A 24082-nucleotide genomic window follows, 5' to 3' on the forward strand; every position below is an offset into this window, starting at 1 on the left:
ACAGAAATCAGTCACTGTTTAGAGGATAATTCTACAGGGCTACTAATTTTACAATAAGATAAAAGAATCAACATCACAATGAAGCCAAAAGGGCGTCAACACAACTTATTTACAAAAACCTACATATATTTAGACTGATTTAATGACAGCATGGAAAAGGATATGAGGGCAGTGACTACTCCAGTGACTGCACCCATAGCGAAAGAGCCACTGAAGATGCCCAAGAAGATGCCCACCGATTTGAAGAAGGCAGAGGCATCAAATGTGTGTGTGTTGGCTCCTGAAGGCTGATACGCCACAATTGACCTGGATACCAAAGACAAAACAATCCATCTGATTACACAGATTGCCTGAAAATGCACATTTTATAAAAAAAATATTTTATATGCATGCTTTTTTTTTGCCAACTGAAGTCTAAACAACACAGTTTTGCTGTGAAAATCTGCCTATACTGCCAAATTGTGTAAGTGATCCCGAAAAAGAAATTCAGAAACAATCAGCTTTAGCTCATTGTGTCCAAAAGAGGGAGTAAGAGTGCCATCCTGAAACACAACTGGAGTTACAGCATCTTTTATTTTCCCTATTCAGCATTACAGTGAAAATGTCCCCAGCTCTTGTGCTGGCTTCCTGGGAAATCCCACACCAACTGCCGCAGATAAAACATGTGATTTTAACCATTTTTTGTAGCAACAGAAAGGGAACAAGAAAGTGATACTGTTTGAAATGGGGACTTACGATGAAAGGACTATGGCGACTGCATCGTTCATGACACTCTCTCCAAACAGCAGTGCATAGAGATCACCATCAGCATGAAGCTCATTAAAGATCGCAAGCACTGTGACTAAAAATCACACACACATAAATCAGCAACATAACGTATTGGAATCCTGAATGCTAATGCACAATACTAGTCAGTTCATATTAAAGATGCTAAGATTTCAGCATTTAATAGCAAATTTATTTGACCTGAAAAGAGAACAAAGACAAAAATGGAGGAAGAGAGAGATAAAATACCTGGATCTGTGGCAGATATTAGGGCACCAAAGAAGAGGCAGTCTGTGTAGTAGAACTTCTCAGTGAGTTGACCCAAAACCTGCATCAGTTTCACCACGCCATACATGAGGTTTCTTAAAAAAAAACACACACAAAAAAAGACTTAAGACCCCAACTCAAAGGGAAGCTATGTTTATAATGGCACATTACAATACTATTCCGACTATTTGCTTGGTACTGAAATGTTCCTTGTAAATATGAAACAAAACAGGTATACAACTACATTTTCCAAAATGTGGAGTATACAGCAAAACACACTGCCAGAATACTGTATCCCACAATGCAATGTAAGTTGAATTTTCAATGTGTAATGTGACAAATGAACCAGCTGAATTTAAACCAGTTTTTAAACATGTCTGACACACTGACATTTAACACTGAAAATCGTTTTTGGATTGCCGGACAAAATATGACCCTGTGACCACAAAATTTAAAAACCTTAACTCGCTGGGGTATATTCTTAGCAATAGCCAAAAGACAAAAAAACAAAAAACCTTGCATAGCTCAAATTTATAGATTTTTCTTTTATACCCAAAATCATTAGTATATTAAGTAAAGATCATGATCCATGAAGATATTTTGTACATTTACTACTTATTAGTAATATGCATTGCTAAGAACTTAATTTGGACAACTTTACAGACCTCTTTTTTTCTCAGTATTTTGATACATATATATATATATATATATATATATATATATATATATATATATATATATATATGGAAAGCTTATTTATTCAGCTTCCGGGTGATGTACAAATCTCAATTTCAAGAAATTGACCCATATGACTGGTTTTGTGGTCCAGGGTCACAAATGTGTGCTCAAGGTACAAAGCGTGAAGGTGGAGCTCATCCAACAGCAAATGAAGAAATGAATCTGATGGTGGCTGATTACTGGTGCCATAAATTCCACTCCGTGTCTGAACCTGGCTCTTGTATGTCATTGGTTAGCACACAAATAACTTTTTTCATAGTTTAGGTTAGAAAGTGTATAGATTTACATGCTGTAACTGGCCATCTTTTGTATTTTTTGTTTTAAGTTCACTAAATCGTAATGACCCCTCCTTGAACTGCCACCTTAACGTGGTGGAGGGGTTTGAGTACCCGAATGACCCTAGGAGCTATGTTGTCCGGGGCTATATGCCCCTGGTAGGGTCTCCCAAGGCAAACAGGTCCTAGGCGACGGGTCAGACTAAGAGCGGTTCAAAACCCCTTATGAGAAGAATAAATCAAAGGACCGTGACGTCGCCCGGTATGGCGCAGCCGGGGCCCCACCCTGGAGCCAGGCCCGGGGTTGGGGCTCGTATGCGAGCGCCTGGTGGCCGGGCCTCCCCCCACGGGGTCCGGCCGGGCTCAGCCCGAAGGAGCGACGTGGGGCCGCCTTCCCGTGGGCTCACCACCTACAGGAGGGACCGTAAGGGGCCGGTGCTTAGACAATCGGGTGGCAGTCGAAGGCGGGGGCCTCGACAGCCCGATCCCTGGACACGGAAACTAGCTCTAGGGACGTGGAACGTCACCTCACTGGCGGGGAAGGAGCCCGAGATTGTGCGTGAGGTAGAGAGGTTCCGACTAGCGATAGTCGGACTCACCTCTACGCACAGCTTGGGCTCTGGTACCACACTCCTCGAGAGAGGATGGACTCTTCACCACTCTGGAGTTGCCCAAGGTGAGAGGCGGCGGGCTGGTGTGGGTTTGCTTATAGCCCCCCAGCTCAGCTGCCATGTGTTGGAGTTTACCCCGGTGAACGAGAGGGTCGCTTCCCTGCGCCTTCGGGTCGGGGATAGGTCTCTCACTGTCATTTGTGCCTACGGGCCGAACGGCAATGCAGAGTACCCAGCCTTCTTGGAGTCTCTGGGAGGGGTGCTGGAAAGTGCTTCGACTGGGGACTCCGTCGTTTTACTGGGGGACTTCAACGCCCACGTGGGCAACGACAGTGACACCTGGAGGGGCGTGATTGGGAGGAACGGCCCCCCTGATCTGAACCCGAGCGGTGTTCAGTTATTGGACTTCTGTGCTAGTTACAGCTTGTCCATAACGAACACCATGTTCAAGCATAAGGGTGTCCATCAGTACACGTGGCACCAGGACACCCTAGGCCGTAGGTCGATGATTGACTTTGTGGTCGTTTCATCCGACCTCCGGCCGTATGTCTTGGACACTCGGGTGAAGAGAGGGGCGGAGCTGTCAACCGATCACCACCTGGTGGTGAGTTGGATCCGATGGCGGGGGAGGAAGCTGGACAGACTCGGCAGACCCAAACGTACTGTGAGGGTCTGCTGGGAACGTTTGGCCGAGTCTCCTGTCAGAGAGATCTTCAACTCCCACCTCCGGCAGAGCTTCGACCGGATCCCGAGGGAGGCTGGAGATATTGAGTCCGAGTGGACCATGTTCTCCACCTCCATTGTCGAAGCGGCCGCTCGGAGCTGTGGCTGTAAGGTTTCCGGTGCCTGTCGAGGCGGCAATCCCCGAACCCGGTGGTGGACACCGGAAGTAAGGGATGCCGTCAAGCTGAAGAAAGAGTCCTATCGGGCCTGGTTGGCTTGTGGGACTCCAGAGGCAGCTGACAGGTACCGGCAGGCCAAGCGGACTACAGCCCGGGTGGTTGTGGAGGCAAAAACTCGGGCCTGGGAGGAGTTCGGTGAGGCCATGGAGAAGGACTATCGGTCAGCCTCGAAGAGATTCTGGCAAACCGTCCGGCGCCTCAGGAGAGGGAAGCAGTGCCCTACCAACACTGTTTACAGTAGAGGTGGGGAGCTGTTGACCTCAACTGGGGATGTCGTTGGACGGTGGAAGGAATACTTCGAGGATCTCCTCAATCCCGCTGTCACGTCTTCCATTGAGGAAGCAGAGGCTGAGGGCTCAGATGTGGACTCGTCCATAACCCAAGCTGAAGTCACCGAGGTAGTCAAGAAACTCCTCGGTGGCAAGGCACCGGGGGTGGATGAGATCCGCCCTGAGTACCTCAAGTCTCTGGATGTTGTGGGGCTGTCTTGGCTGACACGCCTCTGCAGCATCGCGTGGCAGTCGGGGACGGTGCCTCTGGGATGGCAGACCGGGGTGGTGGTCCCTCTTTTTAAGAAGGGGGACCGGAGGGTGTGTTCCAACTACAGGGGGATCACACTTCTCAGCCTCCCTGGGAAAGTCTATGCCAGGGTACTGGAGAGGAGAATCCGGCCGATAGTAGAACCTCGGATTCAGGAGGAACAGTGTGGTTTTCGTCCAGGCCGTGGAACACTGGACCAGCTCTATACCCTCTACAGGGTGCTGGAGGGTTCATGGGAGTATGCCCAACCAGTCCACATGTGCTTTGTGGATTTGGAGAAGGCATTCGACTGTGTCCCTCGCGGCGGCCTGTGGAGGGTTCTCCGGGAGTATGGGGTCCGGGGCCCTTTGCTAAGGGCTATCCGGTCCCTGTACGAACGGAGCAGGAGCTTGGTTCGTATTGCCAGCTGTGAGTCAGACTTGTTCCCGGTGCGTGTTGGACTCCGGCAGGGCTGCCCTTTGTCGCCGGTTCTGTTCATGATTTTTATGGACAGAATTTCTAGGCGCAGCCAGGGGCCGGAGGGGGTCAGGTTTGGTGACAACACGATTTCGTCTCTGCTCTTTGCGGATGATGTTGTCGTGTTGGCCTCATCAGGCCAGGACCTTCAGCATGCACTGGGACGGTTTGCAGCCGAGTGTGAAGCGGCTGGGATGAGAATCAGCACCTCCAAATCCGAGGCCATGGTCCTCAGTCGGAAAAGGGTGGCTTGCCCACTTCAGGTTGGTGGAGAGTTCCTGCCTCAAGTGGAGGAGTTTAAGTATCTTGGGGTCTTGTTCACGAGTGAGGGAAGGATGGAACGGGAGATTGACAGACGGATCGGTGCAGCTTCTGCAGTAATGCGGTCGATGTACCGGTCTGTCGTGGTGAAGAAAGAGCTGAGCCGCAAGGCGAAGCTCTCGATTTACCGGTCAATCTACGTTCCTACTCTCACCTATGGTCATGAGCTTTGGGTCATGACCGAAAGGACAAGATCCCGGATACAGGCGGCCGAAATGTGCTTTCTCCGCAGGGTGGCTGGGCGATCCCTTAGAGATAGGGTGAGAAGCTCAGTCACCCGGGAGGAGCTCAGAGTAGAGCCGCTGCTCCTCCACATCGAGAGGGGTCAGCTGAGGTGGCTCGGGCATCTGTTCCGGATGCCTCCTGGACGCCTTCCCCGGAAGGTGTTCCGGGCACATCCCACTGGGAGGAGACCCCGGGGGAGACCTAGGACACGCTGGAGAGACTATGTCTCCCGGCTGGCCTGGGAACGCCTCGGTGTCCCCCCAGAAGAGCTGGAGGAAGTGTCTAGGGAGAGGGAAGTCTGGGGTTCTCTGCTTAGACTGCTGCCCCCGCGACCCGGCCCCGGATAAGCGGTAGAAGATGGATGGATGGAAATCGTAATGAAAAGTAGTCACTCCATAGTATAGCTATGTTTCATTTGTAAAATCTGTAAAAAGTTTCTGGAGGCATGTCATGGCTGATCCACTGTCTCGAAGTAAAATATTTCATGGTCTGTGGGAATATCTTGAACCTTAGTGACTTACCCAATGACAAAACAGGAAATGGCCGTGCCCAGGAACGCGTAAGTTATGATGGATCCAAGGTTTCTGAAGAAGTGTCTCTAGAGGAACAAGGAAAAGCATGTTAAGAGCATGTCAAACAAAAAATAAAACAAAAAAAGCGTAAAAATATGCTTGCCCTTAGAAAACAGCTCTTTCTCTGTAGCATGTATTTTTATGTAATACATACTATATCAGCAAAGGCTGCATTTAAAGGGTTAAATCACCCAAAAATTGAAATTATGTCATTAATTACTTACTCTCAAGTCATTCCAAACGCATAAGACCTTTGTTCTTCTTCAGAACACAAATGAAGAAATGTTTAATGGAATCTGAGAGCTCTCTGACACTCCACAGACAGCAAGGATATTACCCCATTTTGGAGAGGACCCCAGAACATAATCAACGTAATCAGTGTTGTTTTCATTTAGTAGACAGCACACGCATGCTGAACATCAGTGTTGGACAGTTACGCATTAATTTGATCACTTTTTTAGTAACGGAGTAATGTAACGCATTATAATTTTCAAAATAGTAACTAGAGTGTAGTTACAAGCCGAAGTCTCTATACGTTACCGCCGCGTTACATTGCTGACAGAATGCAGTGTTTTATAATCTAGAGATTGTAAAAAGGATGTAGCACATGCACTGTCTAGTCAAGTGCAAGTGGATTAAAGACTTGCTCTCATGAGACCCGACGCAACAGAGCGCGGCGTGGGAAAAGAGTTGATGTGTGTGCGGGATTCAGGAGACTAAAATGATTCACTGGACTCCAGTAAAATAGAAATATCTAAACATGAAATATCTAGGCGGCGCAAGTGTATGCAGAGTTTCTATTTAGGCTATAACACGTGGTTGCAGCGTTGAGCAATGCAGTGCTGAAATTTGCATGCTCACGTTTCCTCTCATTATAACACATGAATTGTAGACATTATGAAATATTAATTATGCATATATTCATTGTGTTATAACAGAGATTTGTGATATTGAGATGAACTGATGTATTTTAGAGATAATAAATGCAGAACTCTTCGCTGGCACTCTGCCATGCCATGCACGCAGCAGTCGTTGCTTTAGGTAAAAATATCAGTATTCTGTGAATGTTGATGCCTTAATAACAAATATATATCGGGAACGTGTATGCTGGGATTTCATAAATTTCATAGAAAAAAAGTAATGTAACTAGTAATGTAACTAATTACTTTTGAAATAAAGTAATCAGAACAGAAACGTGATTACTTTTAAAAGGAGTAATCAGTCATCAGTAATTTGATTACATTTTCAGAGTAACTTGCCCAACACTGCTGAACATAAACAATGCTTATTACGTTGATTATGTTCTGGAGTACTCTCTAAAATGGCGGACGACTATAACTCAGGGAGAAGAATTGTTGAATAAATAATGCTATTATTGTTTTCTTTGCACAGAAAAAAGTATTCCTGTAGCTTTGTAAAATTACAGTTAAACCCCTGATGTCACATGGACTATTTTACCGATGTCCTTGCTATGTTTCTGTGCGTTGATTGTGGTAATATCCTTGCTGTCTATAGAGGGTCAGAGAGCTCTCAGATTCCATCAAAAATATCTTAATTTGTTTCTGAAGATGAACGAAGATCTTACGGGTTTGGAAAGACTTAAGGGTGAGTAATTAATGACAGAATTTAAATTTTTGGGTTAACTATCCCTTTAAATAAATAGTAAAAACTGTAATATTGTGGAACCGTATTCTTACCAAAGTTGAAAATAGCTTATTATTTTTGTGGAAACCGTATTACAGTTTTCTTTCAAGATTCTTTAATGAATAGAAAGCTAAAAAAGATAACATATATAAACATTATATATATATATAGGACATATATATCTATTTTGTCTATAGATATAATGTCTTTACTAAAACTTCTAGGCAAATTTATGTGTCTTTACTGAATAAAAGTATTCATTTATTTGGCAGTGGAACATTTTTTAATTGAAAAAACACACAAACACACACAAAAACTCCCATAGAACACAAATTATCCAGAGAAATCAAAGGTTAAATAAATCTGACTTCCCTTCACGCGATTTAAAATGTCATAAGACAATTGGTCTTCATCTTGACACTTGACCCGACACACTGTCATTCTTATTCTTCTATTTTTCTATCCTTGCTTGTTTACAGAGCAAGACAGAGATTTTTTCCTATGTGAGTATCATTCACAATATGCTAAGTCACTCTGCTGCTACAAAGCGCAGCAACTACAAAACAATTTGATGTTAAACCTCTCTCTCTCTCTCTCTTCACTGTCAAAAGGGCTTCTTCTGTTGCAGCTCTTGTAAACTCCTGCCCTGCATTTTCTGACTGTGGCCTTTCCGTGGCTGTGCAAGGAGAAGATGGGAACTGACAGTAATCACTAAGATAGAAATAGTCAATTTGCAGAATAAAACCTTCTTGCTACCCAAAATAAACTGCTTGGGAGCACAGATACGAAATCATTTACGAAAGCAGTTCTTTAAATACATTCAGGAAATGAAACCATTATCATACCGAGAGAGAGAAGAAGATCAGTAGTACTGTGAGGTGCACGAAACTAAGAAAGGTAAAGAAGAGGATCGGAGAACACAAGAGTTCCTCAGAGTAAATGGTATTAAATCTAATGCAAGCGCTCATCAGTTAACACATTTTAGTTGAAATCTATACTATAGACATTGTTGTTCATAACCTGGAGAGTTTTTTTAAGCCTGTGTTTACACCTTCATTCTTACACCTTCATCTTATCTGTTTTTTAACATTTTTGTGCTGATTTTAAGGGATAAAAATGACTATTTATCCCTTAAAATCAGGACAAAAACTTATATAGACAGATTTTTTTTTTTTTTATTATTTAAAATAGAAATTGCAATTCTTGGAAATTCAGGGGAGTATTCTCAAAGATTTTCTCAGAAATTTTGGTGCTGTGAACATTTTAATTTGAATTGCTGCCAAAAATCATTTAATCCCTGAGCAGCAAGCTTTTCCTTCATTCTGTAAGGTCCATCAGAAAAGTCTAATGTGGTTCATAGAGAGGAAACCATGTAGCCTTGTGTGTCAAACACACACACAGCTGGCAGAATCCAGGAGGGATAAACATGATATCCACCTGATAAACAGCAGTAAAATCAATTAAAATGGCAATTGAGTGGATAATGTACGGACATTGTTACATTAGATTCTGCAAACAGTGAAATTATGCTTTGCAGTCTACATGGCAGAGTACTTCAGTGACATCTTTGAATAAAAGCCCTTATTACATGGAAAGTTTTGACACTTTAGCTAATTTGACACCATGTTCAATGCTAGGGCTGCACGATTAATCGCATGTGATTGTCAGGTGTGTCTCTTTATTAAAGCTGGTTCTGTGATTAGCAGTAAATGCTTTCAAATGGAGCGGCACTTAATATACAGAGTCGTAGTTCGCTGACAAGCTAGACTTCGCTGACTTCACATTAGGGCTTTGCGATTAATCGAAATCAAAATAAAGTCGCGATTTGAGTGTACGTGATTTCTAAATCGCTTTATAGCACAATTTTCTGCAGCCATGACCTCCCGCAGTATGTTATCTGAACCAATCAGGATGCAGCGCGCCTAAGTGGAGCGCAAGAACAGAGCAGACTTGGCATATGCCTAACTTCAGGTTCACACACTCTGTCTGTGATGCGTAGCCTTTTTTTAATCGAGCCCATGTTAACGGATCACAGCGTTCACACTGCACGCGGTAAAAGATGAGAACAGAAAAGGTTATAAATAGAAAAGTGCGAAAAGATTTTATATCTTGCGCATGAGCACAGAGAGAGTTGTGACTGCACAGGACACAGGTTGAGCGAGAGGAGACACGTTGTAAGGCAGCGTGTATCTGAGCCTACGGTCTATGATCTGAGCACGCGCCTCTGGTTTTGTTAACAGAGCAAAGGAAATCTGCATGCGAGTGAATAGATTCGTGCTCGTGCATTATTTTAACGTGCTTACGCGTTACAATAATGCGCTCTCGTTGCTGCTTCTGAACCGTGTACACGTAACTTACTGTATACGCACTGCAGGCGGAGTACGTGTGAACCTTGGGCAATAAATATATTAGGCAAAACATATAACACCTGAGGCACCGCTACAGTGAGCTTTATAACCAATGCATGGCAACAAAGAAAAAATAAAAAAATTCATCCCTGAACACGGGTTTTATTTTATTTTTTATTATAATTTTTTGCCATATGTCTAGATTTTGTTTGACATCTTTACTTAGTGATTATTTTGACTTAAGTCTTTTCTAGAGACATGTTACAACTTTTTGATAAAGCTCTCATTGGTTTTCTTTTGGAAATATGTTTCAAATTTATACTCAATGCATTTATGACTGCAAAGCATGTCTGTGTGTCAAAATCGTGATTAAAATCGAAATCGCAAAATTGATTAAAAAATCGTGATAGGTTTTTTTTGTCCATATCGCACAGCCCTACTTCACATGACAATCACTTGTGATTAATCGTGCAGCCCTATTCAATTCATTATTCTATCATGTACTTGGGGGTCAAGTACCTGGCCAACAAAACAAGATATCTCTTTTTGGATGAACTACAACTTCAAAGATTTCAATCAAAAATAAAAATAAAAAACAATAAGCATAATAATAAGTAATGCCTCTGTACACTACTATACTCTACATATTACTGTTTACTGTCAAAAAGCACTGTAATTCTTCTATAAATAGCCCAAAGTAACACTGTACACCACTGAATTACAGGTCATGAGGAACAATAATGCTAGTGAGCACTAAAACTAAACCTGGCTTTATAAATTATACTCAAAGGTCACAGTCTGACTTCCCAAGTTAAATACATATTAACTTAACTTTAACACAATTTGAAAGGTGCCAGTGTAATTTAAGTGAAGTTTGACCAGCTGTTAAGACACACTTGATCATGAGTATCTGGTCTGCATCTCACTTCTCTTTTATGGTTAACTTTCTGCTGAAGCAAAACGATTAGAGAGCAGAGATCAGGTTGCATTAAACTAGATCATATCTCAAAGTTTCATAACGTAAAGTGGTAAGGAGCAGCACCTTTATGGATGAACACTCTACTAAACAAGCAAACGGAGTAAAGGTAAATCTCAGTTCACAATAAAACACATACCTTTTTGAGGCTGTATCCAGCATGGAATATGATTGGAGGTAGCAGAATGTTGAAGAACACCTCTGGGTCAAAGGTCACCTGGAAGAAAAATATTTAATTGTTACAAACAATTACTTTTATTAGACAAAATTAAACTAAACTAATTTTATTAATCTTTCTAAAGATCTCATAAATAGTTTCAAATTGCAATTGCTAATTGTTTGTTGGTGTATTTTCTATAGAAAAAGGAAGTTGTGGAGAGCCATTGTTGGGGCTTGTCTTTTTATACAAAAATTAGGAGGATGCTGAGGTGTCATGATAGGCTTTCTAATGACTAATTTACAGTTTTCATCTTTGCTGTTCAGATCAGTAACAAAGGATATTTATCATTTAATTCATAAATGTATAACTTCTGATTTTCTTTATGGAGTTTAACTTAAAGAGGATATTTTTGAAGAACGTGACCAAATATATCCAATATATTTTTGGCTCCTATTGACTTTCACAATATAGAAAAAATACTATGGAAGTCGATGGGGACCAGAAACTGTTTAGTTACCCACATTCTTCAAAAAAATAATCTTTTCTGTTCAAGTGAAGAAAGAAGCTCATACAGGTCTGGAACAACTTGAGGGTGAGTTAATGATAATAGTATTTTTAATTTTGGGTGAATTTCTTTAAGTTAATGGATAAGGACAAAGAAATTCTTAAACAAATATTCTTAGTCTTAAAGACTGGACCTTGCTACTGCTTTGGAAGTCTAAAGCATCTGCACAACAATGTTAATATAATTTACAGTTTTATACTATTATAGTGAATATAGTGTATATTGATATTTTAATGTAGCTTTCATTTTTATATTTTCAGTTTTTGAGTCATTTTATGTGCTGTTTATGTGTATTTTTTATCATTATAAATACAAATAATTTTATCATTATTTTGTTTTTATTTAGCTTTCCTTCATTTTTTTTAATTCCAGTTTAGTTTTAATAATGTTTCACGTTTTTTGTTTAATTTTATATTTATATTTTAATTCAACTAACAAACACAATTTTATTAGCTTAAGTTTTAGATAACAACAACAACCCTGCTGCTAGGTGTGTAACGGTACGTGTATTCGTACCGGACAGTTTCGGTACAGGGCTTTCGGTACGGTGCACGTGTGTACCGAATGACCGAATGCAATTTTGCGGAACATAGGCACATTTTCGTGTTTCCAAACGAACATATTAAGTGGCGGAAGTCTCCACGTTCAGCGCAAATCCCGCCCTGCAGCTGATTCTAAGTCCGGTGACACACTGGCTGCGTGGCGTGAGTGTGGCGTTTCTCCTGCATGTCAGTTGCTTCGCGTTTTCTGTGTCTTTACACACCAGAATCGTGCCTTACGTGGGACTGGCGCGCTGCTGCTGCTGTAGGTGACATAGAGGGAGACCGCCGACAGACCAGGATCTTGTCTTCACGACAACAATATCTATACTTCATGAGCATAAATATAAAGCCTACTGATAAAGGACACCGTCAATAGTATTGACGGCAAAATAGACTATGTTTGACAGGTGCAATATGCCAGTGTGTCACCGGCCTAAGGTTTTCAAAAGGCATCATGCGAGTGTGAACATCACTACAACTAGGAGTAAATGATTGTAATTCAAACGCAGCTCCCGTCGGCATTTAAACAGACCTTTGCTCTTAATTCCGATCGGTCCAATGCAATAACGAAATCTGAGCAGGTCTAAAAACTGAAACTGTTGGTGCTGCACTTTACACTTTGGAAAAGTTATATATTTTTTTAAATATGAGCAGGCCTACAAGCAAAAATATATTTATTTATATTTTTCATTATATTTTATTATATGATATTGGTTTGAGACTGAGAGTATTTTATTTAGTGGAGAACTTTGCAGCAGTATTTTATTTCTTATTATTTTTTTATTTTATTATAAATTATATTTAATTATTTATTTTATTAAAAAGTGTAAACAAATTGTTAAAAAAAAGTTTATAGTAATAAACAACCTGCAGTTTAATGTTTGCATTTCTTTCCCTTACTGTACCGAAAATGAACCCAGCCATGACTTTAAAACCGAGGCACGTACCGAACCGTGATTTTTGCGTACCGTTACACCCCTACCTGCTGCACAGGTGACAGAAATAAAACCTCAAAATAAAATTTCTTCCTCTGATAAACCGGTTTTATGCGCACATGTTGTCACGGCTTACGCTGCTGGAAGGAACACGGAGCCGAGGGATAAACGAAACAGGGATTTATTAAATCAAACATAGGCAAGGTAAGTAGCAAATAACAGGTGGCAAGTGGCAAGTAACAGGTAACAAGTGGACAAGTAGACAAGTTGAAAAGTACCAAGTAGACGAGTAGACCCGACCAAACAGAACTGAAAGGACAAGGCTTTTGTACAAGGGATAATTGGGAAAACACAGGTGGATGGCATGACTTAATTACCAGGGACATGGAACACATGCGGAAATGACTAGACACACCTGGGAACTAATCAAACCACATAGAGACAGAAACTGGGTCACAGGGGCAAAAAACACACAAAATGAGTCCAGGTGTGTGACAGTACTCCCCCCTCCCGGTAGGTGCGTCCTCGCACCGTAGAAACAACAAAGGGAGGCGTGGGTGGGAACTTGGGAGGAGGTTCCGGTGGAGGACAGCCTCCCAGGAGGGGGCCAGCAGACAGGGACTACAGAGGAAGGAGCCAGGGAGGAGATGACGGAGGGAGGAGCCAGGGAGGAGACAGGAAGGATCTGAAGCAGGAGGTACCCAGCAGGACCCAGGCCACAGCCATAACGGCCCAAGGTGGGGCCGACGGTGGAAGGAGCCATGGAGGAGGAATGGTCACCGACTCCAGGGACTCGACCCACGGCAACGGAGCAAGTGGAGGAGGAGCCCGAGGCGGAGAGCCGAAGAGCCAGGGTGACGGGGAGGAGCCGGAGGTCCTAGGCGGAACTGATGGCTCTGGTGACTGACGCGGCGATGTGGATCCGGAAGGCCGCGGTGAGGCCAGAGTGACCGAGGACTGAGGTGTAACCGAGGGGATGAAGGAGCCTGACGGAGCCGGAGGGACGGAAGGATGAGGCGAAGCCGGAGGAGTGGAGTCCCGAGGCATAGGATGGACGACGCCAGACCAAGGCGGAGCCGGAGGGACGAGGGAGCCAGGCAGAGCCTGCGGACTGCCGGGCCACAGCGGAGAGGAAGGAGCTAGGAGCCATGGTGGAGCCGACGGGTCAACGGACCGAGGCGGAGTCCAGGCCTCAGAGGCTGGAGGCGGAGGTGAGGGAGACGCCGACCAAGGCGTCGCTGGAGGATGGCGGTCCCGCTGAGCTCGCACCACAATGATGGTAGGCTGAGGGCGAGCAGAGGGGCAGCCAGACGACAGCGGAGGAGGAGGCAGGAGTGGGTGGGAGGGTGGGAATTCTGGAGGAGCAGGCATTGGAGTAAGCTCTGGGGCAGGAGCCCTTCCTGGGCTTAACGGAGGATCAGGAGCCCGTCCTGGGCTTAACGGAGGATCAGGACCCCGTCCTGGGCTTAACGGGGGTTCAGGAGCCCGTCCTGGGCTTAACGGGGGTTCAGGAGCCCGTCCTCGGCTTAACGGAAGATCAGGAGCCCGTCCTGGGCTTAACGGAAGATCAGGAGTCCGTCCTGGGCTTAACAGAGGATCAGGAGCCCGTCCTGGGCTTAACGGGGGAACAGGAGCCCGTCCTGGGCTTAACGGGGGAACAGGAGCCCGTCCTGGGCTTAACAGAGGATCAGGAGCCCGTCCTGGGCTTAACGGGGGAACAGGAGCCCGTCCTGGGCTTAACGGGGGAACAGGAGCCCGTCCTGGGCTTAACGGGGAATCAGGAGCCCTTCCTGGGCTTAACAGAGGATCAGGACCCCGTCCTGGACTTACAGGAGGATCAGGAGCCCGTCCTGGGCTTACAGGAGGATCAGGAGCCCGTCCTGGGCTTAACGGAAGATCAGGAGCCCTTCCTGGGCTTAACAGAGGATCAGGAGCCTGTCCTGGGCTTACAGGAGGATCAGGAGCCCGTCCTGGGCTTAACGGGGGAACAGGAGCCCGTCCTGGGCTTAACGGGGAATCAGGAGCCCTTCCTGGGCTTAACAGAGGATCAGGAGCCCGTCCTGGGCTTAACGGAGGATCAGGAGCCCGTCCTGGGCTTAAAGGAGAATCAGGAGCCCGTCCTGGGCTTAACGGGGGAACAGGAGCCCGTCCTGGGCTTAACGGGGAATCAGGAGCCCTTCCTGGGCTTAACAGAGGATCAGGAGCCCGTCCTGGGCTTACAGGAGGATCAGGAGCCCGTCCTGGGCTTAACGGAAGATCAGGAGCCCTTCCTGGGCTTAACGGGGAATCAGGAGCCCTTCCTGGGCTTAACAGAGGATCAGGAGCCCGTCCTGGGCTTACAGGAGGATCAGGAGCCCGTCCTGGGCTTAACGGAAGATCTGGTGCCCTTCCTGGGCTTAACAGAGGATCAGGAGCCCGTCCTGGGCTTACAGGAGGATCAGGAGCCCGTCCTGGGCTTAACAGAGGATCAGGAGCCCGTCCTGGGCTTAAAGGAGGATCAGGAGCCCATCCTGGGCTTAAAGGAGGATCAGGAGCCCGTCCTGGGCTTAACGGAAGATCAGGAGCCCTTCCTAGGCTTAACAGAGGATCAGGAGCCCGTCCTGGGCTTAAAGGAGGATCAGGAGCCCGTCCTGGGCTTAAAGGAGGATCAGGAGCCCGTCCTGGGCTTAAAGGAGGATCAGGAGCCCGTCCTGGGCTTAACTGAGAAACTGACATAGGTGAATTGGAAACCCCCTCATTTTGACCCATTTGGCGCTCCACATTTTGCTCCCTCGTGGTGGGCAGTGTCGCCGGCTCTCGCACCTGGTCTGACGGGTTGCTCTCTGGCTCTCCGTCATCGGTGGGCTCGGGCTTATGCCTCGTACCGTGGGGAGATTGTAGGCTGGGCTCTGGGTCCAGAGTGGACCTGGCGAGATCCTCCATTGGGCCGACCGTGAGAGGTGACCCATTTCTCACCAGATTCCACTCTATGAATGCGGCGAAATCCTCCCGAGGACCATCTTCGGGCGACAACGCTCTGCACCTGGAGTTCAGGCTGGCGTGATAAAAGGTGCAGAGCGCGTGGTCCGGGTAGCTGGTGGCATTAGCTAGGAAGAGAAACCGTCTAGTATGGTCCTCGAGAGAAAGTCCCTCCTGCTCCAGCAGGAGGAGGAGGTATTCGGGGCGATAGAGGGGATCCATTACACACTACGGAAAGAAAAAGACTGTGAAAAAACGGAAAACAAAACGGAGGGAAAACACGCAGTTTTTAACTTTTTAGGTCGGGTCTTCTGTCACGGCTTACGCTGCTGGAAGGAACACGGAGCCGAGGGATAAACGAAACAGGGATTTATTAAATCAAACATAGGCAAGGTAAGTAGCAAATAACAGGTGGCAAGTGGCAAGTGGCAAGTAACAGGTAACAAGTGGACAAGTAGACAAGTTGACAAGTTGACAAGTACCAAGTAGACGAGTAGACCCGACCAAACAGAACTGAAAGGACAAGGCTTTTGTACAAGGGATAATTGGGAAAACACAGGTGGATGGCATGACTTAATTACCAGGGACATGGAACACATGCGGAAATGACTAGACACACCTGGGAACTAATCAAACCACATAGAGACAGAAACTGGGTCACAGGGGCAAAAAACACACAAAATGAGTCCAGGTGTGTGACACATGTATGACGTTGCTGACATACCTTGCGCAACATGTCATTCTGCTCCACACTGTGGATTTCTTTAAGGTTGATCTCCCCCTTGAGTGTGTACTCAAAGAACTTTCCGCTAACGTTGAGGAGCACCGTGCTGACAGGCCTCTCCTGCAGAGTGCAACTCGGAGGAGTTTTATTATGGTAACTGGTGGAGGGGATGCCATACCGCAAAATAACACCCACCAACAGACCTATTCGACACACAGAAGACAAACCACTCACATACACGTTCAATACATACACTTAGCTTGTGAAAAAGAAAACAACCATTTTTGATGTGTCACAGAAATTACACTTCCTTCCTTAAAAACACAGTATAAGCAGATTGTTTTCTGTGTGATGACAGGGAGTAGAGTTGAGAGCCTGCTGTGTCAAATCTGTTGGAGGGTATTTCCATACTAATGAAGCACCAGAGGAAGTCAACAGCACACACAGCATGGGCTGTGAAACAAGAACAGAAGCAAAAAACACCATAATCGCACAACCACAACCTAAAACCAGGCAAATTACACTACTTTAAATCAATGCTAGGTCTAGACAGTACTGATTTCATAGGGAAAATCTGCAGATTTCTGTGGAGTCAAATACATACCCTAAAGTTTGTGCACGTTTATTCTGGGAGTATGTGGACAGCAGCCAATTTAGCACATTTCACTTTGAGTACATTCAACAGAAATCTGCAGGTTTTGGTACTCAATGGTACTCAAAAGTAAAGCTAACAACTTAGCTTTGTTCACAGGCAGCAAAAGTCTTAACGTAGCATTCTTTCCAAATTAAATTGGCCACAATTTCAATTAATTAACATCAAAGGACACACATAATCAATTATGTGCTAAAATCTGTAATCCAGACATTTTAGAAAATACACACTGTATGTAAACAGATTCACAATCCAGAGCCAGGTTCCAGGGAGTCAAGAGTTGAGGTTAGCATGAACCAGTTAGACATTCCATTCCTTTCAAGGATACTAAAAACATTACTTTGCTGAACAATATAAGGCACGGGAACAAAGTCCCCGCCTTTTTTTTTTGGTCCAGAATGTTTTTAAATGCTGCTAACCGGTTAAACAAAGTAACTAGATTGTTTTTTTTCCCCCCATGAAGCTAAAGAATTTTTCAAACTAAATTTTTCACACTACTTCACACCACTTCCTGTTGGTTGAATGTTTTATTTGGCCATACGCACTTATGAGAGATTGCAAACCTGAGTAGACCACGAGAAACACTGATCAAATGTCATTCGTACTTATTCTTGTATATTTTGTATACAAGCAAGTGTGTGTGTGTGTGTGTGTGTGTGTGTTTACGCCAATGTAACAACAACACACAAATCCCGAAATCACAATTCATCCTAAAAAGATGTGCAAGGAGTAGAATGGGGCAGATTAATAGGAAGGAAGCTAGTGCATACTATCAAAGTTAATAACACACTAGAGAAAGCTCTGATGGAGCGTTTGATGCAATATGAAAGATCCCTTTTGAGTGTGTGGAAAGAGACAGACCAGTTTGAAATCAAGTTAAACAGTACAAATCGGGTTTAAAACATGACTTGGACCAGGCTGTCAAAAGTAATAACATGAAAAAGTAAAAGAGGAAAAAAAACTAGTAGAAACAGAATAGCCTTGACATACATGTACTGTTTGAAATGATCCTAGCAATGTTGAAAACGTGTGCAGTTTAATATTTTTGAGGAAATCATAATTTTTCATTATTTTTTTCATACATAAAGTTCAAAACATAAAGCAGCATTAATTTAAAATAAAAGTGTTTTGTAACATTCCCTGTATTCACCGTCTTATTATAAATTTAATGTGTCCCTGCTGAATAAAATAATTAATTTCTTTAAAATTAATTATACAGAGTCCAAACTGTTAAATGGTAGTGTATGTAGTTCTGTTTAAACTTCACACAGAACACCAGCTACTGTGTATGAATTTATTATAAAATCCCCTATTATTAATTGCACAGTAAGAATACTGCAAAACGAATCGGAAGTCCCCAAGACTTTTGGTGAACTGTTGTAAATGCTGAATGTGGCTGTTAACTTACATTGCATTATAAGCCATGCATTTTAAACCATAACTGCTGCTCAATATGTCAGACATGTATGTGCCCGGTCAGACACAAAAAAAACCCTGGGTCATCAATTAACATGCATGAACATGGTAATACCTGTCATATTAATCTATTATATATTTACTGAAACAGTGTGAAACCAAATAGTACTAGCTTGTCTCAACCCAGTCTTTTCCTCGTGTCCAAGTAATGCTTTTGAACTTCAGAGCAACCACTGATGATAGAGCTCTCATTTTCACTGAAGACATGAGATGTCAAGACCGATGTTTACTGACCTCAGTGAAGGCCTTTGATTTTTTCACACTTAATTAATCAGTACATAAAAAAATAACACTGTCATCATTTAATCACCCTCATATTACTCTCAAATCCATGTGATGCTGTTTCTTCTGCGTAACACAAAAGACTACATTTTGATGAAACACACTGCTCTCTTTGTCCATGCAATTACAATGAATGGGGAGAGAGGTGTAAAAGCTTCAAAAAGACCGCCATAAAATGATCATAAAAAAATTGCCATAAGCGATGCAATGATAAACTTTACTCCAAGCAATCTGTTGACAATCTGTCTGCAACTAGATTCTGTGTACTGGATAAACCAACTCAAGTTTCAAAAGAGCAATTTATGATTCAGATTCAAAAGTGCAGTGATCACTCTTTCTCTCATGAACACTAGGGCCGACGTAAATGTTTTCAATGAATAATGACTTAAATTTCAAGCCAAGCTGTAACATGGCTTCAAAAGACCTGGACAATAGTGTACAATTCAACATTTTTGATGCTTTAGTGGGCTATTTTTTTTTTTAGTTTAAAAGTTGGCATTAATTGCAAATGCATTGGAAAGCAACCAGTATAATTCTTCTAAATGTTGTGTTCAACAGCAGAAAAAAAAGGTTTGAAGCAACACGAGGAAGAGTAAATGCATTTTTTGGTGAACTATTTCTTTAAATTAGAGCTTATAGAGGAGGACTCAGTCTTGTCTATGGTCTTGACACAGAAGACATAACATCATGTTACTAAACTGATCCAACCTGAAATACAAAAGCTGTCACACTAATCAAAGCTAGTATGAGGAACTCAACAGGAAGGATAACAGAAACAAAATAAGAAACGAAACTCCCGAGTCTGAGTGATGGTGTAAAATCATACACACATTAAGATATTATGCAATAGCAAAACTGTGGGTTGCATATGGGCTAATACACGTGTCAGCTATTTTGGTGCATTCCAGATCATTAATCTATTCCACAGCCATTTAAAAACCAGACTGAAATACAATGACATTCGATGCACAAGGTTTGTATTAGCACTCGTTTAAGCTAGCAGGCTACACGGTCTCATTCTTATGAGGCTTAACGTTAGCTAGTTAACATGATGGCTGTGTCTCAATACCTAGTGAGCTGCCTATCTAGACAGAAAATGCGCAAAAACACGTGACTAAAAATGATTCAGCTCTGATGACTAGGTCAAAAAATGATGCTGTCCAGCTCAGCGGTTCATTCGGTTTTGAGACACAGGCAATGCCGAACGCATTTCGCATCGTTAAAAAGACTTTCTTTTTTTTTCCCTTTTTTTTACCGTATATCATAGCCAGTCCTGTTTCGTGCAGGAAGCGCACTCTTCGGTGTTTGAAGAGCCATATTGTGAGGATAGTGAGTGTCAAAAGCAAAATGAATGTAAGTAAATTCACGCTGTCCTGCCTGTGACTTTCCTCTGCCTCTTTCTCCGTGGCAAGTTCCTCCATGCCGCCGTCATCTGCTCGTATCTGACAACATTGGTTTAAAATGAACATTAAAATAGGAACCAGTGAACCGTGTCCTCCTAATGCATATAATGTCCATGGCTTTGGTGCTGTGGCCGCCTCCATGGTGCAGGATGCTGGTGGCGGGTTTCCTCACAACCGCTTCAGCTGCGTCAGGTAGAGCCAGAGCAATAATGAGAGGTATCACAACAGACCACGGCTCAAGCTCTTAAAGAGACACGCACACCAATACTCCACTCTCACTCTACAGTACTAGTACATTGATTCTACGAATTTCATGCAAAACAGTGCTTGAACCTCTTGAATGAAGTGTTTGTGTTTGTTTTTTGTTTTTAATTCAACAAATGAGCAGTGGAGGTGCTTAACCTAAAAAAGTGTTGATTTTATACCCCAGGAAGTCAAAAGATGCGAGCTGCCTGTCACGCAGTAGGCCTATGTGTTTTACTCTGGTTTGTAGTTATTGATACTTAAATTAAATAAATTTTAACCCTGGACCTCAGGGTAATTTTTTATTTTATTTATTTATTTTTAATTGAGATTAATAGGCTTTGCGTTGATGTATGGTTTGTTAGGACATGACAATATTTGCCAGAGATACATCTATATGAAAATCTGGAATCTGAGGGTGCAAAAAAAAAATATTGAGAGGAAGTTCTTAGCAATGCATATTACTAATCAAAACTTAAGTTTTTATTTATTTACGATAAGAAATTTACATAATATCTTAATGGGAAATGGTCTTTACTTAATATCCTATTGATTTTTGGAATAAAGGTTTTGACCAATACAATGTATTGTTGGCTATTGCTGTAAATATGCTAATATTTTTGAACCGACAATTTGAAGAGGTGATATAGATATCTGATGTGTTAAAATTTCAACAGGGATACAAACATTTAAAGCAAAGTCTAGATAACTGAAAACTGAGTTGTTTTGAAGAATGTGACACCCTACAGTTTTACTCACATCTGAAGGTCTAGCTGTCACGTTGATGGAAATAAACAGGAATTTAAGATTTCCTTTTTGACCTTCTGCATGTATCACACTTCCTTTGCTATTATGAGAAATGGAAAGTCATCATTTTCTGGTTCTGAGAACAAAACTATCTTTGTAGTACAGTAATGACTATATTACCCAAAAATAATCACACATTTGAGATTTAAATGTTGTTTTCACTTATGCAGAGTTTGCAAGTGTAAGTCAGTTTAGATCATGTTTCCAGAATTTTGTCACAGTGCTTTAGACATCAACTTTTTGACAATCAGTTCTGAAAGCTTTCTTTCTATGCTTCCAGAAAAAAAGGTATTATTTCTAAAGTCTGCATATTTATTATCAAATGCTATTTATTTAATTATGAGTAATTTTCATTTGTTATCAGGTGACATGTTCCATCACACAGATGAGTTCATGCATGCAGTTTACCAAATAACTTTTTATGTATGTTGCTAACACAACAGTTAAACAGCCAAGTGCAATTCTAATGTGTTTGCTGTGTGTGTCACATGTAGGCCTATACTGAGTACAAATTTATACGTAAGTGATGAGTCACACACCATAAAGCCCAAAATACTTTTTATGTTTAACTTTTAATAGAGATTGAAATTTTTTTCTGTCAAACCACATTTCACAGGAAAAAAAAGTCAACTGGTTTACATAAAAGGTTTTAACTGACATCTTTCCTTTTTTTTTTATTGGCAAACAAATAAGCGAGAAACTGAAATCTGTACTTCTTCCACTTACATTTCATTTTCACAGAAACATAATTTGTTTAAAATGAGTGCTAATTATGTAACGTACAGTTCCTCAGTGAAAATGGTATAAAACACACAGAAAACATTTGGCCTTACTGCATTTCCATACAATTAACTCAGCGAGCCGCAATGTTTCTTCCCTTTCTTTTTTTTTTCCTTTTTTTAAAAAATTTTTATTATTATTTTTATTCATTTTTTTAAAAGGTCGCCAATAAAAGCAAAACATCTTACAAGAAAAAGGAGCTCATCTTAAAACAATAATGGGACATGATGATACACAGATATGTAGACTATATGCAAAAATACAAATATCCAACAGTGTAATCCGAGTGCACAAATATTATAATTCACATGAATTTTTCACATGCCAAGATGAGTTAACACAACGCACTAACGAAATGCTTTATTTGCATCTGCCAGGGGTCAAATATTATACATGCTGTGTCCGAAACCACTCCCTATCCACTATATAGTGCACTATATGGGGTGTCAGCCATTTTGTAGTGCTGTCCGAATTCTGAGTGAACTACTTCATTCCCTACATTTGTCCACTACTTTTTACCCACAATTCATTCTGATTTCGAGTGTACAACCGATGTACACTTGCTGAAGCACTCTTTCCCACAATCCAATGCGGAGTAGCGTCGAGCTGGAAGCGTATGGAAGCATATGGGTAGCAATATTCAATTTGGAATGTAATATGCAACATGACAATGCAATATGTAAAATGGCAATGCATTTCTGTATTTACATTTACATTTTCCAATATATTTGTGCAACGTTTGGTGCAAAATGAAAATGAAAATTAAATTACATAATTTTCATTTGCCATTTCATACACCAGTTTTAATATGTAAAATGAATACTAATTTTAACGCTTTATAAGTTGCAAAATTAAAATGAAAATGTATTACAGAAATGATTAGATATGTATAGCATTTTCAAGCAAAAACTTTGGCAAAATTATCATTTAATTTGCTATTTTTGTTAAATGCATTAACACTCACAGTCAAGACACTTACGATAGCATTTTCATTCAATGTCCCGCAATGAATGTAGCAAACTTCATTGTGCACATTGAAAATGCATTCAGAGCCGATCACGTGTCCGCCCCCTCCCGCTATGTCAATGACTGCGTGAACAAGGCGGGGCTTGCAGAAGGTCAAGAGACTCAAATCTCAAGAAGAGGATTCAAGTGAGAGAACATGGACAAGACAGTTGGTCCATGTACGTTTTGATCATTTCGGTTTATGGCTTCAATATTTCATTCGCACTTGTGGGCGGCGCTGAAGCGCTCCTTTCATCTGATTGGTCGAATCGCTCCCACCTTCAGCTCGGTCTTTTCATTCTTTCAGGCAGAATAAGAGTCAGTGCGAGTGAAGCACTGTAATGTCTGAAACCACCGCTCACTGTTAATAAGCATAATATTTGAATCAGATGTAGCTGGGCACATAATTCATGCTGCTGCGACTTGAAAGACACCACGTTAAATTATTTCTAGGTTATAGTATTGTATAAATATTGTCCCACTGATAAAAACAGTGCAAATAGTTCTGTCTCCTTGGATAACCGTGAAGTGGAAATAAATATAGTTAAATTTATGAAATAAAATTAAATAGGATTTTTTGGGAAGGTAAGTCTGGCCAGTTATACAGCAACACGAATCAGACGAGTCTGAAGATCTAAGCTGAATTAGGTGAAACATTAAAGTTCTAGTCTGTGTCAATTACTCATAATAAATAATAATAATAATGTTACCCGTATTTTTCGGAATAAGTTGCATCAGTCCAAAAATACGTCATGACGAGGAAAAAAGCATATATAAGTCGCACTGGACTATTAAGTCGCATTTATTCAGAACCCAGAGAAAACATTACCGTCTACAGCCGCGAGAGGGCGCTCTGGGGTAGGCTACAGGAGCACTGAGCAGCATAGAGCTAATTTTACTATTTTTATTT

At 42.3% G+C, this 24082-nt stretch overlaps 1 protein-coding gene across 4 annotated transcripts in view; it reads right to left on the reverse strand.

The window, feature by feature from the left end:
• LOC132161089 (sodium/hydrogen exchanger 7-like) overlaps positions 1 to 20564 on the reverse strand; it is a 53254-nt gene extending 32690 nt beyond the window's left edge. The window contains exons 1-7 of one of the 4 annotated variants that reach the window (XM_059570894.1): positions 20190 to 20563; positions 16525 to 16727; positions 10780 to 10857; positions 5622 to 5698; positions 1015 to 1127; positions 736 to 841; positions 165 to 306 (exon numbers count right to left, since the gene is read on the reverse strand). In XM_059570894.1, the coding sequence (XP_059426877.1) occupies positions 165 to 306; positions 736 to 841; positions 1015 to 1127; positions 5622 to 5698; positions 10780 to 10857; positions 16525 to 16727; positions 20190 to 20478 (1008 nt within the window). In that variant the 5' untranslated portion in view covers positions 20479 to 20563. Of the gene's footprint in view, positions 1 to 159; positions 307 to 735; positions 842 to 1014; positions 1128 to 5621; positions 5699 to 10779; positions 10858 to 16524; positions 16728 to 20189 lie in introns of all 4 variants that reach the window. The other 3 variants (XM_059570895.1, XM_059570896.1, XM_059570897.1) reach the window with 3 other exon arrangements.
• Between the last annotated feature and the right edge of the window lie 3518 nt (positions 20565 to 24082).

This window comes from Carassius carassius, chromosome 17 (assembly GCF_963082965.1).
Source record: "Carassius carassius chromosome 17, fCarCar2.1, whole genome shotgun sequence".
NCBI classification, from domain to species: domain Eukaryota; kingdom Metazoa; phylum Chordata; class Actinopteri; order Cypriniformes; family Cyprinidae; genus Carassius; species Carassius carassius.